The sequence below is a fragment of the Dermatophagoides farinae genome, chromosome 3, assembly GCF_024713945.1.
Source record: "Dermatophagoides farinae isolate YC_2012a chromosome 3, ASM2471394v1, whole genome shotgun sequence".
Lineage (NCBI taxonomy): Eukaryota > Metazoa > Arthropoda > Arachnida > Sarcoptiformes > Pyroglyphidae > Dermatophagoides > Dermatophagoides farinae.
Window position 1 is genome coordinate 2,368,632 of NC_134679.1, and position 21,159 is coordinate 2,389,790.

General features: G+C 31.4%; 7 protein-coding genes across 14 annotated transcripts; 5 read left to right on the plus strand and 2 right to left on the minus strand.

Annotated features, from left to right (window-relative positions):
* Positions 1 to 279: 279 nt before the first annotated feature.
* Positions 280 to 1,478, plus strand: LOC124498263 (uncharacterized). Its single transcript, XM_047061998.2, has 2 exons — positions 280 to 547; positions 605 to 1,478. The coding sequence occupies exons 1-2, from the start codon at positions 481 to 483 to the stop codon at positions 1,141 to 1,143; spliced, it is 606 nt and encodes a 201-aa protein (XP_046917954.1). The 5' UTR covers positions 280 to 480; the 3' UTR covers positions 1,144 to 1,478.
* LOC124498261 (uncharacterized) lies at positions 1,141 to 3,781 on the minus strand. Of its 2 annotated transcripts, none has more exons than XM_075729367.1 (4): positions 3,378 to 3,608; positions 2,702 to 3,325; positions 2,176 to 2,646; positions 1,141 to 2,114 (listed from the first exon to the last, which is right to left on the minus strand). In XM_075729367.1, exons 1-4 carry the CDS (start codon positions 3,529 to 3,531, stop codon positions 1,210 to 1,212), a joined length of 2,154 nt encoding a protein of 717 aa, XP_075585482.1. In that variant the 5' UTR covers positions 3,532 to 3,608; the 3' UTR covers positions 1,141 to 1,209. The 2 variants fall into 2 exon arrangements, with proteins under 2 accessions (XP_075585482.1, XP_046917951.1); XM_047061995.2 differs by having other exon boundaries at positions 1,183 to 2,114; positions 2,702 to 3,329; positions 3,382 to 3,781.
* Positions 3,782 to 3,882: 101 nt separating this feature from the next.
* LOC124498333 (uncharacterized) lies at positions 3,883 to 5,075 on the plus strand. Its single transcript, XM_047062074.2, has 2 exons — positions 3,883 to 4,038; positions 4,111 to 5,075. Exons 1-2 carry the CDS (start codon positions 3,987 to 3,989, stop codon positions 5,010 to 5,012), a joined length of 954 nt encoding a protein of 317 aa, XP_046918030.2. The 5' UTR covers positions 3,883 to 3,986; the 3' UTR covers positions 5,013 to 5,075.
* A 5,062-nt stretch (positions 5,076 to 10,137) lies between these two features.
* Dpm1 (Dolichyl-phosphate mannosyltransferase subunit 1) lies at positions 10,138 to 11,220 on the plus strand. Of its 2 annotated transcripts, XM_075729077.1 has the most exons (4): positions 10,138 to 10,332; positions 10,398 to 10,608; positions 10,682 to 10,790; positions 10,854 to 11,220. In XM_075729077.1, exons 1-4 carry the CDS (start codon positions 10,223 to 10,225, stop codon positions 11,090 to 11,092), a joined length of 669 nt encoding a protein of 222 aa, XP_075585192.1. In that variant the 5' UTR covers positions 10,138 to 10,222; the 3' UTR covers positions 11,093 to 11,220. The 2 variants fall into 2 exon arrangements, with proteins under 2 accessions (XP_075585192.1, XP_046914156.2); XM_047058200.2 differs by having other exon boundaries at positions 10,682 to 11,220.
* A 38-nt stretch (positions 11,221 to 11,258) lies between these two features.
* On the plus strand, positions 11,259 to 12,585 carry LOC124498223 (ribosomal L1 domain-containing protein 1-like). Its single transcript, XM_047061947.2, has one exon. It carries the CDS (start codon positions 11,349 to 11,351, stop codon positions 12,528 to 12,530), a length of 1,182 nt encoding a protein of 393 aa, XP_046917903.2. The 5' UTR covers positions 11,259 to 11,348; the 3' UTR covers positions 12,531 to 12,585.
* Positions 12,586 to 12,674: 89 nt separating this feature from the next.
* On the plus strand, positions 12,675 to 14,532 carry LOC124494912 (protein lethal(2)denticleless-like). The gene has a single exon (XM_047058198.2). The coding sequence runs from the start codon at positions 12,769 to 12,771 to the stop codon at positions 14,482 to 14,484; it is 1,716 nt and encodes a 571-aa protein (XP_046914154.2). The 5' UTR covers positions 12,675 to 12,768; the 3' UTR covers positions 14,485 to 14,532.
* Positions 14,496 to 20,282, minus strand: LOC124498270 (uncharacterized). Of its 6 annotated transcripts, none has more exons than XM_075729082.1 (7): positions 19,997 to 20,282; positions 17,103 to 17,798; positions 16,593 to 17,010; positions 16,135 to 16,534; positions 15,761 to 16,060; positions 15,105 to 15,563; positions 14,496 to 15,027 (listed from the first exon to the last, which is right to left on the minus strand). In XM_075729082.1, exons 2-7 carry the CDS (start codon positions 17,568 to 17,570, stop codon positions 14,850 to 14,852), a joined length of 2,223 nt encoding a protein of 740 aa, XP_075585197.1. In that variant the 5' UTR covers positions 17,571 to 17,798; positions 19,997 to 20,282; the 3' UTR covers positions 14,496 to 14,849. The 6 variants fall into 6 exon arrangements, with proteins under 6 accessions (XP_075585197.1, XP_075585193.1, XP_075585198.1 ...); XM_075729078.1 differs by having other exon boundaries at positions 17,103 to 19,830; positions 19,997 to 20,280; XM_075729083.1 differs by having other exon boundaries at positions 17,103 to 17,685; positions 19,997 to 20,094.
* Positions 20,283 to 21,159: the final 877 nt, after the last annotated feature.

The window sequence follows — 21,159 nt, forward strand, 5'->3', positions numbered from 1 at the left end:
ATTTTTGAAACCATTACATTCGATTGTTCGAATATTTAAATAAAAATGTTTTTTGCTGCCATCTATCCGATTAAAATAGTTATAGGTTATCTTTAAAATTTTGATTTTTTTTTTAAATTGTGTATTTTTTTATGTTTATTAAATGTCGAGCACTTCAATATTAAATGTCGACCTTTAGACAGATTTGAAGTACATTTGAATGATATACACTCATTATCTTTAATGATCTTATAAGAAGATGATGATGATTCTTTTTATCATCAAGGATTAATCAATCAATCTAGTTTTAATTTACAAATCCTTAATCCAAAAATAATCAATATTTCCAGTTCATTTGTCTCTGTTGTTGCCCAACTGGTGTATGGAGAAAACTTTTTAATGTCATTTATAATCATCTAGAAGCTTATTCATAATATTTCATAATTGAATTTTCTTCTAATCATTCTGGAAATTGTCATAACATCATTATTGTCTGAAACAATGAAATTCTTCCTTTTTTTCATGTTTATTGGAATGACTTTGGCGATGCCAAATCCAATTGCTAAAGGTTTGTTTATCCATCAATAGAATGAAAAGTGAATTTATCAATTTATCATCATTATAGACACTTACAACAATAAAGTTTCTGAATTGTTGATTGATCGTGCTCGAACATTGGTTGAAAAAGCTAAACATGTCATCGATGAAAATAAAGAACAACATGAAGATTTACTATCATCGATTAAGAATCTTGTGGAACAAATTGAAACATTGTCGGATAAATTTGAAAAAGAATATCATGGATTAGATTTGACCAAGAATGAAATCCATACAATGAGTGAAGAATTATTACACTTCGAAAATCGATTGACTGAAGAATTTTTGATTTTTTACGAACATATTAAACATAATGATGACGATGATGAAGATGTTGATCATCTAATCAAACGTGGTGAAGAATTGATTAAGAAAGCACATGATGTACTACGACAATATCATCCGGATTACAAGACAACAGCAGTGGTAGACTTTGAAATTGCAGCTGTCTTAAAATTGATAAAAATTGTTCGACATGGTGATGAAGAGACAAGACGTAAATATATACCAGAATTAAAACATCAATTACGATCATTGGAAATTATTTTAGAAAGAATTAGGAAATGATATGGGTTACTTGTTTAATCGTAAAAAAATAAAGAAAAACATTAAAAGAATTTATTTATTTAATCATTATTGATTGACAAGATGTCCGGCCAAAAATGATTTGATTTCTTTGACCAAAAATCCAACAAATAAATCAATCTTTGTATTTGAATCGGATGTTTGCTTTATCATATTTAAAAATAATTCGGAAATTTCTTGATTGTTTTTAAATACAGTATTCATTGGTTCCAATTGAAAATTGAATTCATGATCATTAATCAATGCTTGAAATTCTTCTATAATATCTGATTCGAATATATATGATGAAAATAATGGATAAATAAAAGTCGGTTTAGTAGTTGTCGGTGGTGGTGGTTGTTGTTTTATAAAAGTCGTCGCTTTAGTTCGTATGATCATCATTGTTTTGATGAATGCTGGATAAAAATATGGCCATTGATATTGTGATAGAACCATTATATGGCCAATAGTAAAATCCGTAATTGAAGATGATAATAATATAATACTTGCATCGATTAATAATGCAATGACATTTTCTAATGTTGGACAGAGAAATATCATTTGTCTTGAATTATAATATTCATTGGCCAATTCTATACTACAATAATTAATCTCTGATTTTTCGTTACCATTCTTGTCAAATAGATTTTTTGTTAATTGATAACCAAAAGTTAGGTTTGGATCACCTGAATCATTTGATACTGATGAACATAAAAGATCGATGATTTTGATGACAAATATAGCAGCATCTTTGGATTGGTTTAATTTTATACTCAATGTAAGATATTGTATATAATATTGGAGCCAATATAAGAGATTGGAAAAATTATTGTTAACAATGTCTCTATATTCGAAATTTTTCAAAATCTGCATTGCCTCATGGTAATTGGCTTCATGTAATGAATGACAAATTTTGTACTGAAGAAACCGACAATTTTTGTGAAGATCAATTTGAGCGATGTAGGCATCAAATTCTACGTATGAAAAAAACAGTTGATTAGCAATGATAAAATTAATAGATTATGATACACATACCTTGTTTGATAAAATCAATAGAAACATTAAATTCAAGCAACAATTGAACATCTCGTATCAGCTCTTTATCCGCAGCGATCAAACATGGAGCATAGCTCATCAGTTTCCGTTTTTTCAGATTCAAATGGGCCATAGCTTTTCCATCAGAATATCCGGAAAGTTTTTCGCAAATGATACAATTTTTAATCTTGGACATTGATCGACAAAAAAGGATTGTGAACAATACGATCGAATAGAAACCGATTTTCCGGTAGTTTGATGGATCCATTTTAAAACTGAGATCAAGAACTTCATTGTCACGACAGAAACATTTATGAATATACGAAGATAATGTTTCTAAATTCGATTCGATTCGCGATAAATCCAATGAATTATCGTTCTTATAAATATCCCACTTTTTATGTTTACCAATCAAGGTAACCATTTCGATAAGCTTCTTTTCTAGCAAAGGTCGTTTCGTTTGGATATTTTCTATTATAAGAAAAAAAGTGAATTAATTGTAACAATTGACAACTTGCTACTATACCTTGGTTATCATCAAAAAAATCTTGAATAAAATATTTTAGCCCTATTAGAAAATGTTTTTCTAATATGGATTCATCAAATGTTTCGTAGTAAGATTCAGATGAAAACAGTACAGGTAACACATGAAAAGTGTACTTTTCACGAAGATATTCGATAATTTTTGGTTCTAAAACATGGGAGAATTTTTCAATGATTTTGATCAATGCCATTGCTGCTTGTATAATATTATTATGAGGATATTGTATCAAAATGAATATATATAAATCGATCAATTGTTCTATCTTATCCGTGTGAAAAGAACAAAATTTAGTTACAAAATGGATTCGATCTTCAACTTGAAATTGTTTCCAAAGTTGATAATAAAATTTTGCATCACTCATATTGACATTAAATAAAATTTCAAAATCTTGTTTCTTCAGACAATGTCTCCATTGGTCACTAATTGAAAATAGAATGCATTTCATTTCTTCGATGAAAAAATCCTTAAAAGCATTTGTTTGTTCTAAATTATGACGCTTTGAATTATCGGTTAATTGATTCCATAGTTTACTATTACCGAACAAATCGGTAAAATTTTTGGATGCATTGTCATAATCCTTTTCTAGTTTGGACATTTTATACAATTCTACCTATAAATAAACAATGATTTTTAAATTAAATCATAATTATTGAAAAACCTACTTTGATCAGGAAATTATCATTATCTATCGCTCTGGCTGCCATCAAATAGGATTTAGCAAGTGGATAATTTTTCTGTTCGATTATTTTCTTGGCTTTCTCAAGAAAATAACTAAACGGTTTAATCGACTTGGATTCTTTGAATTTGGTCATTTTGTTTTTAAAGGTTTAATCTGAAAAAAAGAACTCTCAAAATTCATGTATGGCTATTGTTATTTGAATCTGCCCAGTTCTTGATCAACATAGGTGATCAGCTGATTGAATTTCCAATGTGTTCTTCCAATGGGATGAACGATTGAAAGAAAATTTCAATTTTATACCGAATTTATCTTGAGTTATTCTTATTTTTTTGTTCCTTAAAATTGAAAAATTTACGAAAAAAATGAACGGTTTAATTTTTATCATATCATTTTTGATCCTTGAGACCGATTTTGTTTTGAAATACTTAAATTGTCAAGTAGTTTTTGAACCGATAAGATTTTTTTTTTGTTATGTACCTGCAAAGTTGCTTTTAGATCCGTTTCAATTTTTTTAAAATCATCTTGTCTTGATTGGTCATAAAGGAGCCATTTCTTTGTAATATAACGTTAAACAAAAACAAAAAAAAGATGAAATTCCTATTGGTTTTCGCTATCTTGGCCATCACGGTTTTTGCTCAAGGTTTGTACGAAAATGAATTTCTAATCAAAGTAAAAAATCATATTTGTTTTCATTTTCTAAATAAAAATATAGATGATTATGGCGAAAAGAAATTCGCCAAACAATTGCTCGAAGATTGTGAACATCTTAATCAAATAGCTCTTGGATTAATAGAGGAATATGAACGTCACGAGAAAGGTCATTTATTGGAAACGGTCAAACATGAAGCCGGAATGGTGAAACCATTGATTGATGAATTGAAAGACGACAGTGAAAAAACGGATTCGTTAAAACACCTAGCTCGATTGCATGTGATTGAAGAACGAACGTTGTATCTGGAGAATCGAATCGATGAAGAAATAGAAATCGTACAGGAAATAACCTTTGACTATAAAAATCGACAAATGACTGTTAAACAAGTTGCCGAAAGAACTAAAATTTTGATCAGAGAAGTCAGTGAAGCATTGGAAGAGAATCAAGTGACACGTCGCAACCGAGAACCAGTTCAATTCGAATTGGAATTGCTGAATAAAATGATTAGGAGATTAGAATATGAAGATCCAACTACGATCGCTGTCACCGATGAAGAACGTTTGGCACGTATTGAAAAAAGCTTGTACCAATTGATCAAACATTTGAAACCATTACCTACCCCCACAACACCTGTTCCAACTACAACGGTACCACCAACTACGGAACCACCAACAACAAAACCACCCACAACAGAACCACCAACTACGGTACCACCAACAACAGAACCACCAACAACAGAACCACCAACTACGGTACCACCAACTACGGAACCACCAACAACAGAACCACCAACAACAGAACCACCAACTACGGTACCACCAACTACGGTACCACCAACAACAGAACCACCAACTACGGAACCACCAACTACGGAACCACCAACAACAGAACCACCAACTACTGTTCAAACTACACTTTCAACACGTAAAGATGAAAATTTGCATACAACTGAATCTCCATAATATGATTTATATGAAAAGAATTTATTTTATTTGTTTCAGTTGAATTAAAAAACTTTTTAAAAATTCTTTTATCAATACATCAGTGAGCATGCTCAGAATACAAGACAATTTCGTCATTGAATGTTTGAGTATCGAGCAAGTTTTGATTCTAAATTATTTTATTATTTATTTTCGACCCATATATTTTATCATGGTATTACGAATTATTATCAATTTTCTTAGCCGTTTCGCTAACAGCGAACAGATGATCCAGAAGCTATCTGAATCATATCCTATTCGAAGATCAGCTCAAATGATGGCCTATTTTTATCACCGAACTAAAGGAACAATTGAATCGGGTTCGATACAAGGAAAGCTTCCACCTATCAACAATCGAATATTAACATTTAAGAATCGTTTTATGAACGAATTTCGACAAGAAATGCAAAATTCTAAAAACAAGATCAAAAGATGATGATTAGTGATATTGTATTACTTCTTATTACCTCTAATCAATGTTGTAAATGAATGTTATCCTAATTGTGATATTGGATTTTTTTTGTAGAAGATACGATTTTTAATCGCATAAAACATGTCGAATAAATGAATCTTATCTAGCATAATTTAACCTCATGTGAAATTTCAAAAAATCTGGTGAAAATTCAATTTTGTCATATATAATCGATTGTATCGATTAATGGTCATATTTTTCAAGTGTTGAGTTGTATACAAGTTCTTTCACAGAAAAAAAAGTAGGGTTAGTACTAACCCAAAATGGTTAGTACTAACCTGCAATGCTAACCCACAAAGGTTAGCACTAACCATTTTGGGTTAGTTTTTTTCATACACACCATACAAGTACTTTTCATGTATAAACCTATCATAATAATTTTAAAAATTGATGCAATGATGAATATGAGAAAGAATGATTTGAACTTGAAACTAATACTCTGTCTGTGGTCGGTTGTTTTTTTTCTCTCTCTCTTTCTCTCGGTATGATATATGAATGAAGTATAAAAAACGTAAGTTTGATTTTCATATCATTTCAATTCACCACAACTTGTCCTTTATTTAATTTCAATATTTTTTTTTCATTCGAGTAACGATTCAATAATAATATCATTATCAATTAACAAAATGGAACCACAAATTGGACATCAATCAATCGAACACCGCCTACAATAAATTGTACAATAATGAGAAATGCAACACCGAATCCATTACGTTCGTTTGTGGGATTTAACCGGACAACAACAACAACAACAACAACACCTTCATTATCACGTGATGAATCGCAAACATTGTTAAATTTTTCATTGGAAGATGCATTCGATTATATTGAATCTTATATAGTTGATTCCGGAATCGATTTTAATGTTTTTCAATTTAGTCAACGTCCAGTATTTGTGACATTTGTACGATTAGCTAAATCAAATTTGAAAAGAATTATCGATCCGATGTGGAAACAAACTTTAAAATTAATGATTACATATTGATTCGAAGGAAACATTTAAAAAATCAACCTTGGATTGGTCCATTTAAAATCGTGGATATATAAGCTATTTGAAATTATTGGTCATAATCAGAAAAAGATTATCGTGCATGCTAATCAAATGAAATCGTATATCGGTGATTGTTCTGATTCTGATCTGTACCAGCTCGTGGAAGACCAAGAGAGTCCATCTGAAAAGGGGGTGTAATGATATTTATGAATGTACTCTCTTGCTCATAGTTTAAAAATATGTTCTTTGAGCTCACTCCAATTTTTATATATTATGATCATTGAATGATTTGCCTTGATTGAAGTATATTCATATTTTCTGTCTTTGTGTTTAATTGAAATAAAAATTATTCCGTTTATGAAATAAACTTGCTTTATTTTCATGTCGTGCTAATTAATCTCTCGGTACTCTATCCAACTTTATTATAGAACATAAAAGGTCAATTGCAAAAATTTATTTCTCATTGGACTCATTTTCAAAATTAAAAATCTTGGTCGACCAAGACAATTTTAGCCTCTGTGATGATTTATTGAATACAAGGAATCATTTCATCATCAAGATATCAGATCACAAACAAAGGACATGCCATGTTTGTATAAAAAAACCAGAGTATCAATGGGTCTTGTACAACAAAGGTTTCTGTTTAAATGATTTTAAATCATATTATAGTCAATTATAAAATAAAGACACTGCAAATTGATGTATTTTTAATTTATAAAATGATTTCTATGAGAAAAACCAAATATATCAATTGTATTTGATGAAATAACAATAATATCCAATACAATATGCAATTTTTGTTGTCTGTGTGCCCATGATCCTATATATAAGATGAAAGTTCAAAGTTCAATTTCTCGAAATATAAAAATTTTAAAAATGAAATGTCATATTTGTTTTTATCTCATGACTTATTTTCCTGTTTGCAAATGTGTATCTGATGTTTCACAAATTTTTACCAGTCACGCCAACACTTCATCAATATTTTTTGCCGCCAGTGAATCAATAGCTTCTCGGTGTTTTTCGAATATTTCACCAATTTCTTTTTTTCGCCTATGATAAAAATTTTTTAAGGCCTCGCGATTTTCTCGGCCCTGTGTGCTGGTATGTATTATTATACAATTAATACAATTAAATTTAGAAGAAAATTTAGATATAAATGTGTATGTAAATAATTGGGGGGCAAATTTATAAGTGATTGTCCACTATCCTCCCCAACAAATAGGTTTTATAAGCGAGGGGGAGGCAAATTTATAAGTGATTATGCGCAAACCACTATCCACCCCCAACACTGACTATTTTTTAAATTACTTTAAGCGCAAGTGTAAATGTGTATGTAAATAATTGGGGGGCAAATTTATAAGTGATTGTCCACTATCCTCCCCAACAAATAGGTTTTATAAGCGAGGGGGAGGCAAATTTATAAGTGATTGTCCACTATCCACCCCCAACACTGACTATTTTTTAAATTACTTTATGCGCAAGTGTAAATGTGTATGTAAATAATTGGGGGGCAAATTTATAAGTGATTGTCCACTATCCTCCCCAACAAATAGGTTTTATAAGCAAGGGGGAGGCAAATTTATAAGTGATTATGCGCAAACCACTATCCACCCCCAACACTGACTATTTTTTAAATTACATTATGCGCAAGTGTAAATGTGTATTGTGATAATTGGGGGGCAAATTTATAAGTGATTGTCCACTATCCTCCCCAACAAATAGATTTTATAAGCAAGGGGGAGGCAAATTTATAAGTGATTATGCGCAAACCACTATCCACCCCCAACACTGACTATTTTTTATATTAACCCAGGCGGCCGCGATGGGATTTGAACCGACGTCGAATGTGTATATGCGTGTATATGTGTTAATGTGTGTAAATGGGGGAGGCAAATTTATAAATGATGGGGTAATTTTCCCCCAGACCATTATCCTCCCCCATAATATAGAACGTAATTATGGTCGTATATAACAATCATATTTTACGACATTACAGAAATACTTCGCTTAACGCTGCCCCGATTAGCGCTGTTTCGATATAACGCTGTGCAATTACATTACATTGCAATACATTGTTACATTGTATATGAAGAGTAAAAATGCATTATGTAAATTATGCAAAAATAACCCCGCTTTGCGCTGTTGTTTCGCTTTACGCTCAATATTTTTGGAACGTAACCCCGCGTTAAGCGTTGTTTTACTGTATATTTGTATTATATCACTGTATATATGTAGCATTACTGGCTGCGCATGCTCCTGCCTATTTCTACTTTCCCCTATTTCGACCGAGAATGTCGGTGAGAGAGAACGAGCACGTTTTTCAGCCGAAAATTCCGAGTCAGGATACTAATAACCTTTTTACTTTCTTTTCTGTGTATACACGAACACTAACACACACAACTCGACAACAAATAAAAATCCGATTTTCACAAACGATCCCACGACATATTTATTATTAAATATTGTTCGTTTTGCATTCAATTGATTCTCACTACAACAATGGTTCATCATTATTATCAATTTGTAGAAACCATAAAGGTGATAGTCCAATTGTATCAGTAAAAAAGATGAATAGGTTTGTTAAATATTTATGTTTCAAATTAAATTGGTTATAATTTTTTTTCTGTTAGCTGTTCGCTATTATTAGGCATTGATAATCTTTTGGTTTGATTTCCATTATTACGTTATTTTGCCTATTTTCAATCATACAACATTCTCTTATTGTAACATTGAAGAAATCTTTTCCAAACGTTTTGCGGTTCTGTCTCTGTGCATTTTTAGTTTATGGGTTAGTGTAATTGTTCATCATTAGTTTATGAAAAAAAATTGTTTAAAAATTTCATCATTTTACAGAGGATTTTGTTTTTGTGGTTGGGTCGTTTTTGGTCCTCATCTCAAATTTCGTACGCTAAGCTAACATTGGAATGTTTGTTTTCACTTATGAACGGTGATGATATGTTTGCTACATTTTTTTCCATTGATGTGAAAAATCATTAAATTGAAATTCGATTGATGATTATGTTCGAGATCAATTCGGCGGTTCCATTGTTCATCAGCATCCAATTCAAGAATAGTTTGACCATGTTCAACACATGATATCAGATTAGGCTTAGGACATGGTCTGAACTATTTCCTATTGAATTTGATGCTGATTGAATCTTTGGAATCAATGAAGCGATCGAAAACATAATTATAAGTCGAAGATTCATGGGATGGAACACATACTTGAAAATGATCATGGTAAGCAAATGAATAGATTAATTGAACAAACAACTAATCACCTTCACTTAGGATCGCCGGCGAACAATTGGGAAATTGAATCTCGAACCACGAATAGAATTTGGACATTGTCTTGGAACATGGACCGCGAACATTGGATCTATTTCAAACGGGACAATTAACGTTGTATGGCGCAATTGGGATGTGAAATATAGATGTATTTTATTATTTCTAATATTTTAATAAATTAATATATCAATAAAATCAATTAAATTTCAATATATCGATTAAATTTTAATGGGTGGTAAAGGCAATAAAAAGGGGAAAAATTGCTGCAACAATCGCGTGATGAACGACACAATCGATGATTTCGATATATCGTTGCAACAATCGCTAGGCAAAATTGCTCATAACCCAAATTGGTTAGTACTAACCTTTTTACTTTCTTTTCTGTGTTAATCCGAAACTATAGAAATTCCAAGATTTTTGAAACAAATCTATCTGATAATAATGGCAAATGAAACATCCAAATCGGACATTGATTACACTATATTATTACCGACATATAATGAAAACGAAAATTTGCCCATAATCGTTTGGTTGATCATCAAATATGTGAAGTAAGCTATTTTTTCTTCAATCAATTGTTTTATTCTCTCTTATTTTATGAATATTTTCCATGTAGAGATTATCGATACGAGATTATCATCATCGATGACAATTCACCCGATGGCACATTGGACGTAGCCAAACAACTTCAGACTATTTATGGCGATGATAAAATTGTTTTGAAACCAAGAAAAGCTAAACTAGGACTTGGAACAGCCTATCTTCATGGATTAAAATTTGCTCGAGGCAAATTCATCATTATCATGGATGCTGATTTATCACATCATGTAAGTAGAACATTATCATGATATGATTGAGGTTTTTGATAACAGATTTTTGTCGATTGTTTTTTTCATGTAGCCCAAATTCATTCCAAGATTCATTGAAAAACAAAGAGAAACTAACAGTCATATTGTCACAGGGACTCGCTACGCCGGTGATGGTGGTGTATATGGCTGGGATTTTAAACGTAAATTAATATCTCGTGGTGCAAATTACCTAACACAAGTGTTATTACGTCCTGGCGTTTCAGATCTGACCGGCAGTTTTCGTTTATATCGCCGAGAAGCATTGGAAAAATTAGTTGAAAGTTCTGTTTCAAAGGGTTACGTTTTTCAAATGGAAATGATGGTTCTGGCTAGGAAATTTGGCTACGAAATTTCCGAAGTACCAATTCAATTTGTTGATCGTGTTTATGGACAATCAAAAATGGGAAGCAATGAAATCATTCAATTTGCCAAAGGTTTACTATATCTTTTTGCAACTCTATGAATATTATGTGGCACAGAAAAATATTTTTTTCTACATTCGACATCAAATAAATAAATAATGATTAAATGATCAATGATTATGATTATTTTTTTTTTAAACAAAATAAAAATTTACATGATTAAAAAAAATTTAAATACCTGCTCTATGAATGGACCAACTGCTAAAAATAATCGCACATTTTTCCACGCGTGATTTTTTTTCAGGCAAGATTTTTCTTAAAATCAATTTCTGAGGATAATATTGTCAACGAAAAAAAATGAAAAATAAATTGCCACGGTCAAAATCATCTTCATCTAACGATAATAGTGATGGTCAGAAAACAGATGAGAAAACATTTGTCATCGAGAAGAAAATTCATGAAGCTGTTGATGTTCTGAAAAAAGTGGTAAATAATCAAAAGAATTCAACGAACGATGAAGGCAAAAAACGATTGTTTGAACAGGATACTGATTTTGTTTTTCTACAATTTTCATTGAAAAAAGTTCCATTGAATAATTCAACATATATTCATTATATTCCATTAAAATATCATTGGCGTCATGAATTAAGCTATGAAACATGTTTAATTGTTAAAGATAAAAATGAACAACCATTAACTGATCGAGATGCGGATTTGGAACAAACAAAAGATTTTTATCGCAATCTTCTTGATGAACATTCAGCGAAAGAATTAATAAGTGAAATATTACCGATGCGTCAATTGTTGACAGAATTTCATCCACCTGCTCTTCGGAAAAGACTTTCCAATGTATACAACGTATTTTTATGCGATCAAAAATTATTACGTAACAAGCATTCATTTTTAAGCCGTTTTCTTGGAAAAGCTTTTTGGATCGATAACAAAAAAGTGCCCATATTGCTAAATTTTAATGATAAAAATCTAAAAGATCAAATTGAAAATAAATTGAATCAAACTTCACTTTATGTTTCGGGTAAAGGTTCTACACAAACCATTCGGATTGGTTCATTACAACAAGATACAGAAAAATTGACAGCAAATCTGATGGCTTGTTTGGAGAAAATCAAACAACTTTATGGTAACAATGTTCGTGATTTGGCAATCAAAACTGAAAAATCCAAGTCTATTATATTCTACATGGATCTTGGTTCGGCCAATGAAATTACAATGGAAAAACGTAAAGAAAATGAAATGGATGAATTTGTTGAAGAAGAATTTGATTTCATACCGAATGCTAATATTCGTGTATATAAAGATGGTCGAATTAGAATTGTAAAACGTGACGTTCCTGAAGAAGAAGATATTGAAGATGATTTGGATAATCTTAAAACTATCAAAGCAATCAACACTGAACCAGATGATGAACAATGGACACGACGATTGGTGTTTAATCGTCCGGAAAATTTGCGAAAAAGAAAAATTATTCAAAGACGTGTTTTCAAAAAAATCAAAACTAAAAAACTCAAAAATAAGCAGTAATTTTTATAATTTTTTTTTCTTGAATATTCGAATTAAAAAAAATTTTAACAAAAAAGTTTTTTTTTTATTTAATGTACGTAACGTCACTTATGTACGGGCAATGCAAAGCGAAAAAAAAACAATTTTGGCGCCTGTTTGCGCGCTTGTTGCTTGCTTTGCCAATGTTTTTAAACAGCCGATGAATTTTTTGACCTTTTTTCTCATTTTTTTCAAAATTCCAAACTTGACATCGAATTGAATGATGTATAATATTGTTTCAATTTTGCAGAATCGTCAATATCATTTGACGAATGGACGACATTCAAATTCATGTCCAATTTTACAACGAAATTTTCTACCACCTTCACGTTTCGATTCGTTGATGGTTGAGCAACATTATAATTTTATCGATTCTAATGCTACATGTGATTCACCGATTACTGCCATAGCTCATCGACCAAATAGTAGAGAATTTCTGTTGGCGAATGACGTTGGCGATATTGTTGTTCTGGAAAAATCATCTTTTAGAGAAATGAAAAAATTTCATGGACATAATTGTGCCGTATTCGATGCCAAATGGCGACCTGAACATTCGAATCAAATATTGACAGCAGCTGGAGATCGTAGTATAATTCTTTGGGATATCGATCGAACCGATCAATCATTGGCCAGTTTTTTTCCAGCACATCAAGGCTCAGTTAAAAGTCTTTCGTTTCATTGCCCAAATACGTTCATCAGTGGTGGGCGTGATGGTGCCATCAAAATTTGGGATCTTCGTACTTCCTGTATTCTAAGGCATGGACCAGTATTATCTATTCACGATCCTCACATTCATATTTTGCCATCGATTAAATCACCAAATTTTCGTTCATTAAAATTTCGTCGACAAAATCCCATTGCATGGGCATCACAAAATGCAAATTATCATCCTTCCAATGTTGTCACTTGTGTTGATTTCCATCCGATTAACAATAATTATTTCTATAGCTCTGGTATAGCTGATGATTCGATTAAAGTTTGGGATATACGTCAATGTCGACGACAATTCCAATGCACTATCGTGCCGACACCAACAAAAATTCATACGACCAAAAATATTTCATTAACATCAAGTATCCATGGATATTCATCCTTTTTCATTTCCAATAATGGTTCGATATTATATGCTTCATCTACCAATGGAAGCATTTATGCATTCACTAGCAATTCAACGTATCCAGTTATGATTCTATCTGGACGATATTCTAATTCACAAACAAAAATTTCACCATTTAGTGATGATTACCTATTAAGTGGTTCGACAAACAGCCGATTTTACATTTGGAATTGCAGTCTTCGAAAACCTTTTGATTCGAATGATGAGAATTTTATATCGATAGAAAATCGTTTACCGTTGTTTGAAATGAATTTCGATCATCAACAAGAATTATCATTAATATTTGGTGATTTCAGTGATCAAAACATTTATTGTGCATCCGAACCGCATGTTCTATGGAAATGGTCTTTCGGTATAGGAAGACATCAAAATTCGAATGAAGTTGAATACATGCAAGCTGGTTATCAGCCAACCCTTCAACGATTCAAAAATCCTGAAAATCATTCGAAAATGATAAATATTAGCCTGAAAAGAGCGTCATCATTTGAAGCAATCACTCACCGAAGATCATCAAGTTTAACAAGGCCATTATCAACCATTACGAACTGGATATCTTCAGGGACAAAACGATTCAAATCAAACGACAACAACAATAATAATAATGATGATGATGATTCAGCCGAATCGCCATCATCTATAAATGGTGATAGAAATATTGATAGTAATAATGATGGTCAGGAAAATCGAAGATCCAAATCAACATCACATAAATTAATAACTAAAAAATGTTCACAAACACGTGGTTTACGAAAAAATCTAAAACGGAATCTATTTAGCGATAATCGAAAAATTAGTGAATTTTTCACCAAATCTTCATAGAACACTGATAATGATTTAATAAAATTTTATTTTTTAAAATAAAAATAACCTTTCTATTGATGTCTGTGTGTCTGTATGTGAGTGTGTTTGTTTTGAGGAAAAAACAATTCAATAAATAATGTTTGAAGATCTTTTTCGGGAGAAAAACAAAATAAAATTAAAAAAATTGATAAAAAACGGATTTTTGATTGGGAATTTAGAAAAAAAATAGGAATGTGATGAGTTGAGGTTGATGATAATGATAATGAATGATGGATGACCAGGATACATGTGAGCAAATGTTATGATTTCAGTTCAATTTTTTCCGGATGAAAATGATAATGATATCTATCATACTACTTGGTATATTAATCTGATTATTATTCTTAATACATTTGTACCGGACACAATTGTTTCCAATCGAATGTTCGAATAGAAATCTGTCCATCATTTTCATCATCTTTAGCTTGTCCAACGTTAATAAGATTTACCGGTCCATTTGTTGAGCCGATTTTTGAATCATATGTTGATAGTTCCGATTCAGACATTCTTAAGCCGGCCAAGCTAAATTGAATTGAATTTTAATTTTTGTTTGGAAAAAAAATCTATAGATCAATTCTAATAGAATCGAATTGACTTACCCATTAGTGGCAAAAGATCCCCAGATATTCATTGTATATTTTTCCAATCCTTTTAGCCAATGATTAGTTTTAGAACCGAATGCAATGCTTATCTCTTCCAGAAGGTTGACTAAAACTTTTGGATCAACACGATAAATTGAAACCTGTGAGCTAACCCCTTTAGGGCTATTTTGTTCCTGTTGTACATGATACATTTTGACTAGTCGACATAATTTAACCATTTCATCTTTATCTAATTTCGATGGTTCCAATGTTTGTCGTTGTTTACGTTTAAGACTTCGACGCCGACGTCTTTCTTCTTCTTCTTCTTCCTCGGTTTCATAATCACCATCATTGCTTTCTTCAGCTTCATCCTTGTTATTATCGATTTTTGAATTGGACTCTGCCACTGCCTTTGAAGCCGTAGTTGTTGTTGATGATGATGAATTGTTGTCCATTTCTTTGTTCTCATTGTTATCACTATTTGTGTTCAAAATATACGAAACATAATGATACAAAATAAATACACGATCATGTTATTGTCGATATTGTTTATGTGTCCCAATTTCACATGTTTGGAACAATCATAGAGCTTGGGCGATGGCGATCGCGTGTCTCCCAAATTTATTAAAAAAATCAACATTCAAAATCAAAATGAACAGAAAATGACCACTGACCTTGTATCGCTTGTTTCATCGTCTTCTTCGTCTTTACTATCATTATCATCTCCATCATCTTTGTTATTGTTTTTTGCATCATCAATTGTATCGTTCGATGGCTTCTTTTCATCATCTTCTTCTTCATCAACAGCACTATTGTTATTCGATTCTTCGGTTTCTTCTTCGCTATCATTGTCACCAGTTTCATCATCATATTCATAATCATCTTCACTTGAATCGCCGAATTTTATATAAGTAGTGATTTTATTATATTTCTCAAATTGATAGTCATCATCTGAATTTAAACCAAGCAATATTCTATATTCAGGATAGAATGATAATTACGAAAATAATAGGATCTTGTATCGTGTAATGGAATTTGATATACTTACTCATGATCGGGAGAGTAAATGTTCCATTTGTTGAACATTATTTCCAATAATGAGTCATTAAAACGTGATTCGGACACCATATTCTTAGCCTGGTCCCATATCTGTTTTGTTAATGGATTATAATCTGGCACAAATGGAATGGCAAATTTATCAATCAAATATTGTTGACCTTCCATGAATACGATCGATTGTATACGACTTTTTTCCATACACGCTCGTATATCGCGTGCCGAAACAGTTTCATCATCACAATTAGAATCTTCCATCAAAAATGGAACACTTTTAGTATTCATGCCGTAAATACCAATGTTCCAGATTCCTTGAACTCCTTGAAGAACTGCTCGTTTAAAATATTTATTTGTATCTTTATTCATCAAATGGAATCCAAGTGATATAGCGCCTGTTTATTGATAAATTGTATTGAAACTTGTTGGTTATTGTCAATTTTTAAAACATACCAGCACCATGACCAACAACGGTAACTTGATTTGAATCACCACCGAATGATCTGATATATTTGTGTATCCATTCCAATGCTTTAGCCTGATCTTGTAGTCCAAGGCTTCGAAAATTGTCATTATTTTCATCGGCAACGGATGATCCGAATCCAAATACTCCCAATCGATATTGCATAGTAATCACAATAATATCCTTTTCGGCCACCAACAGCGAAGGATCTAATTCTGGTGATCCAATACCACCAAATTGAAAAATGCCACCGTGAATGAAGACCATAACTGGCCTGCCAGTCATTTTGGCCGTTTTATTATTTTGGCCATCTTCTTTAAACGGTGTCCATATATTTAGAAATAGGCAATCTTCTTTAGTTTCATCACCCAAGCCTTTAACTTCAGTGATACTTAGTACAAAAGTACTCTGTCATTAATAAAATTATCGAAATCATTAACGTTATTATAAATCTCCGGAAACGTTAAAAAAATTATAACAATGGAAATAAAACAACATACCTGATAACATTTGATTGGTTGATAAAATGCTTCCAATGTTGAATTTTTATTATTTTTATTGAATTGTTTTAATTGAGGAGGTCTGAATAGACGTTGATGATCCACTGGAGGTTCAGCATATGGAATAGATAGATAACTGGCTACTAATTTACCATTGGCAACAGTACGAACTTGACCTTTGATATGAATGCCCGGCAATTGAATCAAAGGTTCATATTCAATCATCTCATCACTATAATATTGACGACGTTTGCCGTCTGTTTTACTCCTGGATGGATCACGTTGACTATTTGAGAATATTGATGATGTTGATAATGATGATGAAGCATTTGTATTTGACACATTATTACGATCACGCCGAGATAGTATGATTAACGTGACTAGAATGATTATAACGATAGCGGCTCCGATTAATCGATACCATCGTTTTCTTGATTGATTTTTTGTTGTGAATGTAGTCATCTTCATTTATATTATATTTGTTTTGGATTATTTATGAGAATGTGTTCACAGAATTATAATTGATTCATTTGGAAAGAAATTGATTTCATTCGAATTTACAACTTGTTGACTTTGACCAAGACTTTAAAAAAAAAGAAAATGAGAAAAATTGGATGGATCAAATGGAATGATCGATAATCTGCCGATATTGATTGTTCGTCGTCGTCGTCGTTAATGTTGTTGATTTTTATTGTACTGTTCGCGAGCAACAAGTGGTATATTTATTTAAAGTGGTCACATTTGCATTCACCAAATACAATGTTTGACATTGAAAAACGTATATAAAAAGAGGAAATTTAAAATGCGAATGAACAAACAAACAGCTTACAGGACGATCCAAGGCGATCATCTACAGATGTTTTAGCTTGTTTGTTAAAAAAAAAAGAATTTTTTTTTGTTTCAAAATGTATCGGCTATTTGATTCGTTTCAAGTGATGAATCATCAACAATAATTCGTAAAGTGAATGGAAAAAAAATACGATCAATTCGAAGGTTCGATACGATTTTTCGAAAAGAGAGAACAACAACAACAACAAAAAAAACAACGTTTCGATTCAAAATTTTCAAACAACACAAACATTGGAAGAAAGAGAAATGAGAAATAAATTCAATTGAATTAATTGAGGATGATACAAACAAACTGTCATCATCAATGAGGATCAATTTCGATTGTTGTTGGCATAATTTTCACTATATATTAAATGATGATGATTATATGATGCAGATTATTTCATTTTTTTTTCGTATGTTGAATATATGATGATGATGTTGTTGTTGTTGTTGTTGTTGTTTGTTGCATATAGCAAATAAATTAATGGTTTTTGAATATGGAAAAAAAGAAGAAGAAAAAAAAAAATTATCACAATTTATCGATATAATGACGGCCTGAAATGAAAATTTGCAATCATACAAACAAACCAAACAGAAATTGATAAAAAAAAATTTCAATTAGAATGAAAACAACAACATAAAATGAATTGCGATTGCGATTTCAAAATGACAGAAGTCAAACAAAAGAAAAAAAAAGACAATGTTGGCTCGTTTTTATATATACAACAATATAGTGATTATTAACAGAAAAAAAATTGGACAATATTTTTGTTCATTATCGTTCATCATTTGTTTACGTACAACGGATGTGGTCGATGTCCCTTGTTTAATGCAAATATATTATTTGAATATACACAAACATATTGGGGGACCAATAGAAAAAAAACAAAAAACGAAAGTAGCTGTCTTCAAATTCGGATGCAACGATTGTTGTTTTTTGTTACATTGGTAAATTCGTATTTTCGCGAGCAATCATGAAAAACGAACAAAAAAAAATGAAACTTGCTAGCTGCAGTAGTAGCATTCAATGATTAAAAACACAAAAAAATTATAATAATTTCTCTCCCCGGTTTTTTTCCAATTATTAAAGTTGTTGTTGTTGTTGCTGTTGCTGCTGTTTGGACCAAACTGGAATGCCACATCCGCATGTATGTTCAATTAGCAAGTTTCGTTTTCGTTTTCGTTTTTTTTATTATCGAGACGAATTTCAAAGACTAAAACATAAACACACTGTACAGACAACACACGTTGTTTAACGATATTTAATTTCTCACTTTTTATCGACAACGATCCCGTATTTGTATGAAAATGACCAGAAAAAAATAGGAAAAAAAATCCAACAAGTGGAAGCAATAATCAAAAATAAAGTTTTCCGTTCAATAATGATGATGGTAACTATCGATGATTGAGATGATGGTGTGTGTGTGGTGATGATCACAGAAGTATTGCAATTTTTCAAATGATTATTTGAAAAAAGAGAAACAACGAAACAAACAAGAAACTTATCATATATAGAAGCCAATGGCGATCATCATACCATGATCATCATCAACAACATCATCATCATTGGTTTCTTATGATATGGTGGTGACCAAACAACTGAGCAAAAAAACAAAAACAACAACAACAACAACAAAAAGAGAAAGTCAAGATAAACTAGCCATCCATCGATTATTCACAAAGATGGAGGTGGTGGTGGTGGTGGTGGCATTGGTCGTCGTCGTCGACGTTGTTTTTTTCATCGAACATCATTTGGTTTTATATAAGAAATCGTAGTTTTTTTCTATTATACAACAAACAAACAAAACAGTTTTTTTTTTTGGTCAAGTTCACGACAAAAACATTATGTGTATATGATGAAGAAAAATTGATAGAAAATCAAAATGGAGGATATATTCTATTCACATTGGAATGATGATGGATAATAAAATTCATAAATGAAAATGAAATGAACGATAGTGAGAGTGTGTGTGTGTCAGAGAGAGAGAGAGAAAGAAAAAGAAAATTATAGAGAAACGAATAATAAATAATATAATATTGAAAATGTAAAGAGATTTACAAACCGAACCAGATAGATACGTATGTAATATCAAATAGCCAATGCCTTTGTATGTGTGTGTGTGATAATGAATGGAACAAAAAAAAAATTAAAGAAAAAAAAAGAAGATACAATCAGCTTCGACTAACTATATATATATGAAGGCGGCGTGTCTTTTGTTGGCTTCACACATTTTCAATTCCAGATACGATCGACTGACGACGATGATTGTGATGATGATAATCATCATCATCATCTCTAAGCAATATTATCCATAATTTTTTCTTTTCGTTTTGTTTTGTTTATGTTTCGTCGTTTTGATTCGAATGAAATTTTTTTTTCTATGAAGAAATTGAATGTAATAATATGTGTTGGGGGGGGGGATAAAAGCGCAATGGATTTTGAAGATGACGTCGAAAATACAGAAAAAAAATGGCTGATGGTTCCTCGACTCCTTTCACTCTTTTTCTTCCTATCGTTTGTTCATAATTTTTCCCGTAACTTTTAAATAATGACTTTGTGATGGCACTAATAGTTATATAAAAAAAAATTCGATGTATGATTGCAACAGATCATCAGATAGAGAAATTGAATAAAACAGAGAGAAAGTGGAAGAAGTGGAAAAAAGAGATTCGGCCAAATGTAATGGTCTTCGTCATGGTGGTGATTGTGGTGGTGGTGGTGGTGGTTGAGAATTTTGTCATTTAAGATCAAAAGAGAACATACATCAAAACATCTAACATGTCTCTGTTGGTGGTGTTTGTGATGATGATGATGATGATGATGTTTATGATGATTTTGTTTTCAATTGCCGGTTCACACTATTTTCTGTATACTTGTTCCAAAGTGGCTGTTTTTTTTTAAAAATCCAAGAAATAAAAAAAACAGCTAACCTGCTGCGTGTGTTTTTGTACATGTGGATATTTTCATGCAATATCGTCACCATGATGTTGATGATGATGATGATGATGATGGAATTATCGTAGACCATTGATATTTTATTGAATTAAATTCTATAAAGTTTTTCTTTTTGTGTATTCGATTGTCCTGTATGATCGTAATGATTATAAGGTATGATTTTTATTCTACTAGCAATTTTTTTGAAATCATGCGAATTGATTGAATCTTGTCATTTAAGGTGATGAATAATCAAAAAACAAAACAAACAATATACGACATTTGAACACA

What these genes read in the sequence shown, in the direction of transcription:
- LOC124498263 (XM_047061998.2), top strand. Translation starts at nt 481, where the DNA reads ATGAAATTCTTCCTTTTTTTCATGTTTATTGGAATGACTTTGGCGATG. An exon ending in GCCAAATCCAATTGCTAAAG is followed by an intron (nt 548 to 604) that starts GTTTGTTTATCC and finishes TCATCATTATAG; the next exon opens with ACACTTACAACAATAAAGTT.
- LOC124498261 (XM_075729367.1), bottom strand. Translation starts at nt 3,531, where the DNA reads ATGACCAAATTCAAAGAATCCAAGTCGATTAAACCGTTTAGTTATTTT. An exon ending in TAATTTCCTGATCAAAGTAG is followed by an intron (nt 3,326 to 3,377) that starts GTTTTTCAATAA and finishes ATTTATAGGTAG; the next exon opens with AATTGTATAAAATGTCCAAA. An exon ending in TTTTTTTGATGATAACCAAG is followed by an intron (nt 2,647 to 2,701) that starts GTATAGTAGCAA and finishes TTCTTATAATAG; the next exon opens with AAAATATCCAAACGAAACGA.
- LOC124498333 (XM_047062074.2), top strand. Translation starts at nt 3,987, where the DNA reads ATGAAATTCCTATTGGTTTTCGCTATCTTGGCCATCACGGTTTTTGCT. An exon ending in CATCACGGTTTTTGCTCAAG is followed by an intron (nt 4,039 to 4,110) that starts GTTTGTACGAAA and finishes ATAAAAATATAG; the next exon opens with ATGATTATGGCGAAAAGAAA.
- Dpm1 (XM_047058200.2), top strand. Translation starts at nt 10,223, where the DNA reads ATGGCAAATGAAACATCCAAATCGGACATTGATTACACTATATTATTA. An exon ending in TTGATCATCAAATATGTGAA is followed by an intron (nt 10,333 to 10,397) that starts GTAAGCTATTTT and finishes TTTTCCATGTAG; the next exon opens with AGATTATCGATACGAGATTA. An exon ending in ATGCTGATTTATCACATCAT is followed by an intron (nt 10,609 to 10,681) that starts GTAAGTAGAACA and finishes TTTTTCATGTAG; the next exon opens with CCCAAATTCATTCCAAGATT.
- LOC124498223 (XM_047061947.2), top strand. Translation starts at nt 11,349, where the DNA reads ATGAAAAATAAATTGCCACGGTCAAAATCATCTTCATCTAACGATAAT.
- LOC124494912 (XM_047058198.2), top strand. Translation starts at nt 12,769, where the DNA reads ATGATGTATAATATTGTTTCAATTTTGCAGAATCGTCAATATCATTTG.
- LOC124498270 (XM_075729082.1), bottom strand. Translation starts at nt 17,570, where the DNA reads ATGAAGATGACTACATTCACAACAAAAAATCAATCAAGAAAACGATGG. An exon ending in AACCAATCAAATGTTATCAG is followed by an intron (nt 17,011 to 17,102) that starts GTATGTTGTTTT and finishes TATTAATGACAG; the next exon opens with AGTACTTTTGTACTAAGTAT. An exon ending in GATGAAACAAGCGATACAAG is followed by an intron (nt 15,564 to 15,760) that starts GTCAGTGGTCAT and finishes GAACACAAATAG; the next exon opens with TGATAACAATGAGAACAAAG.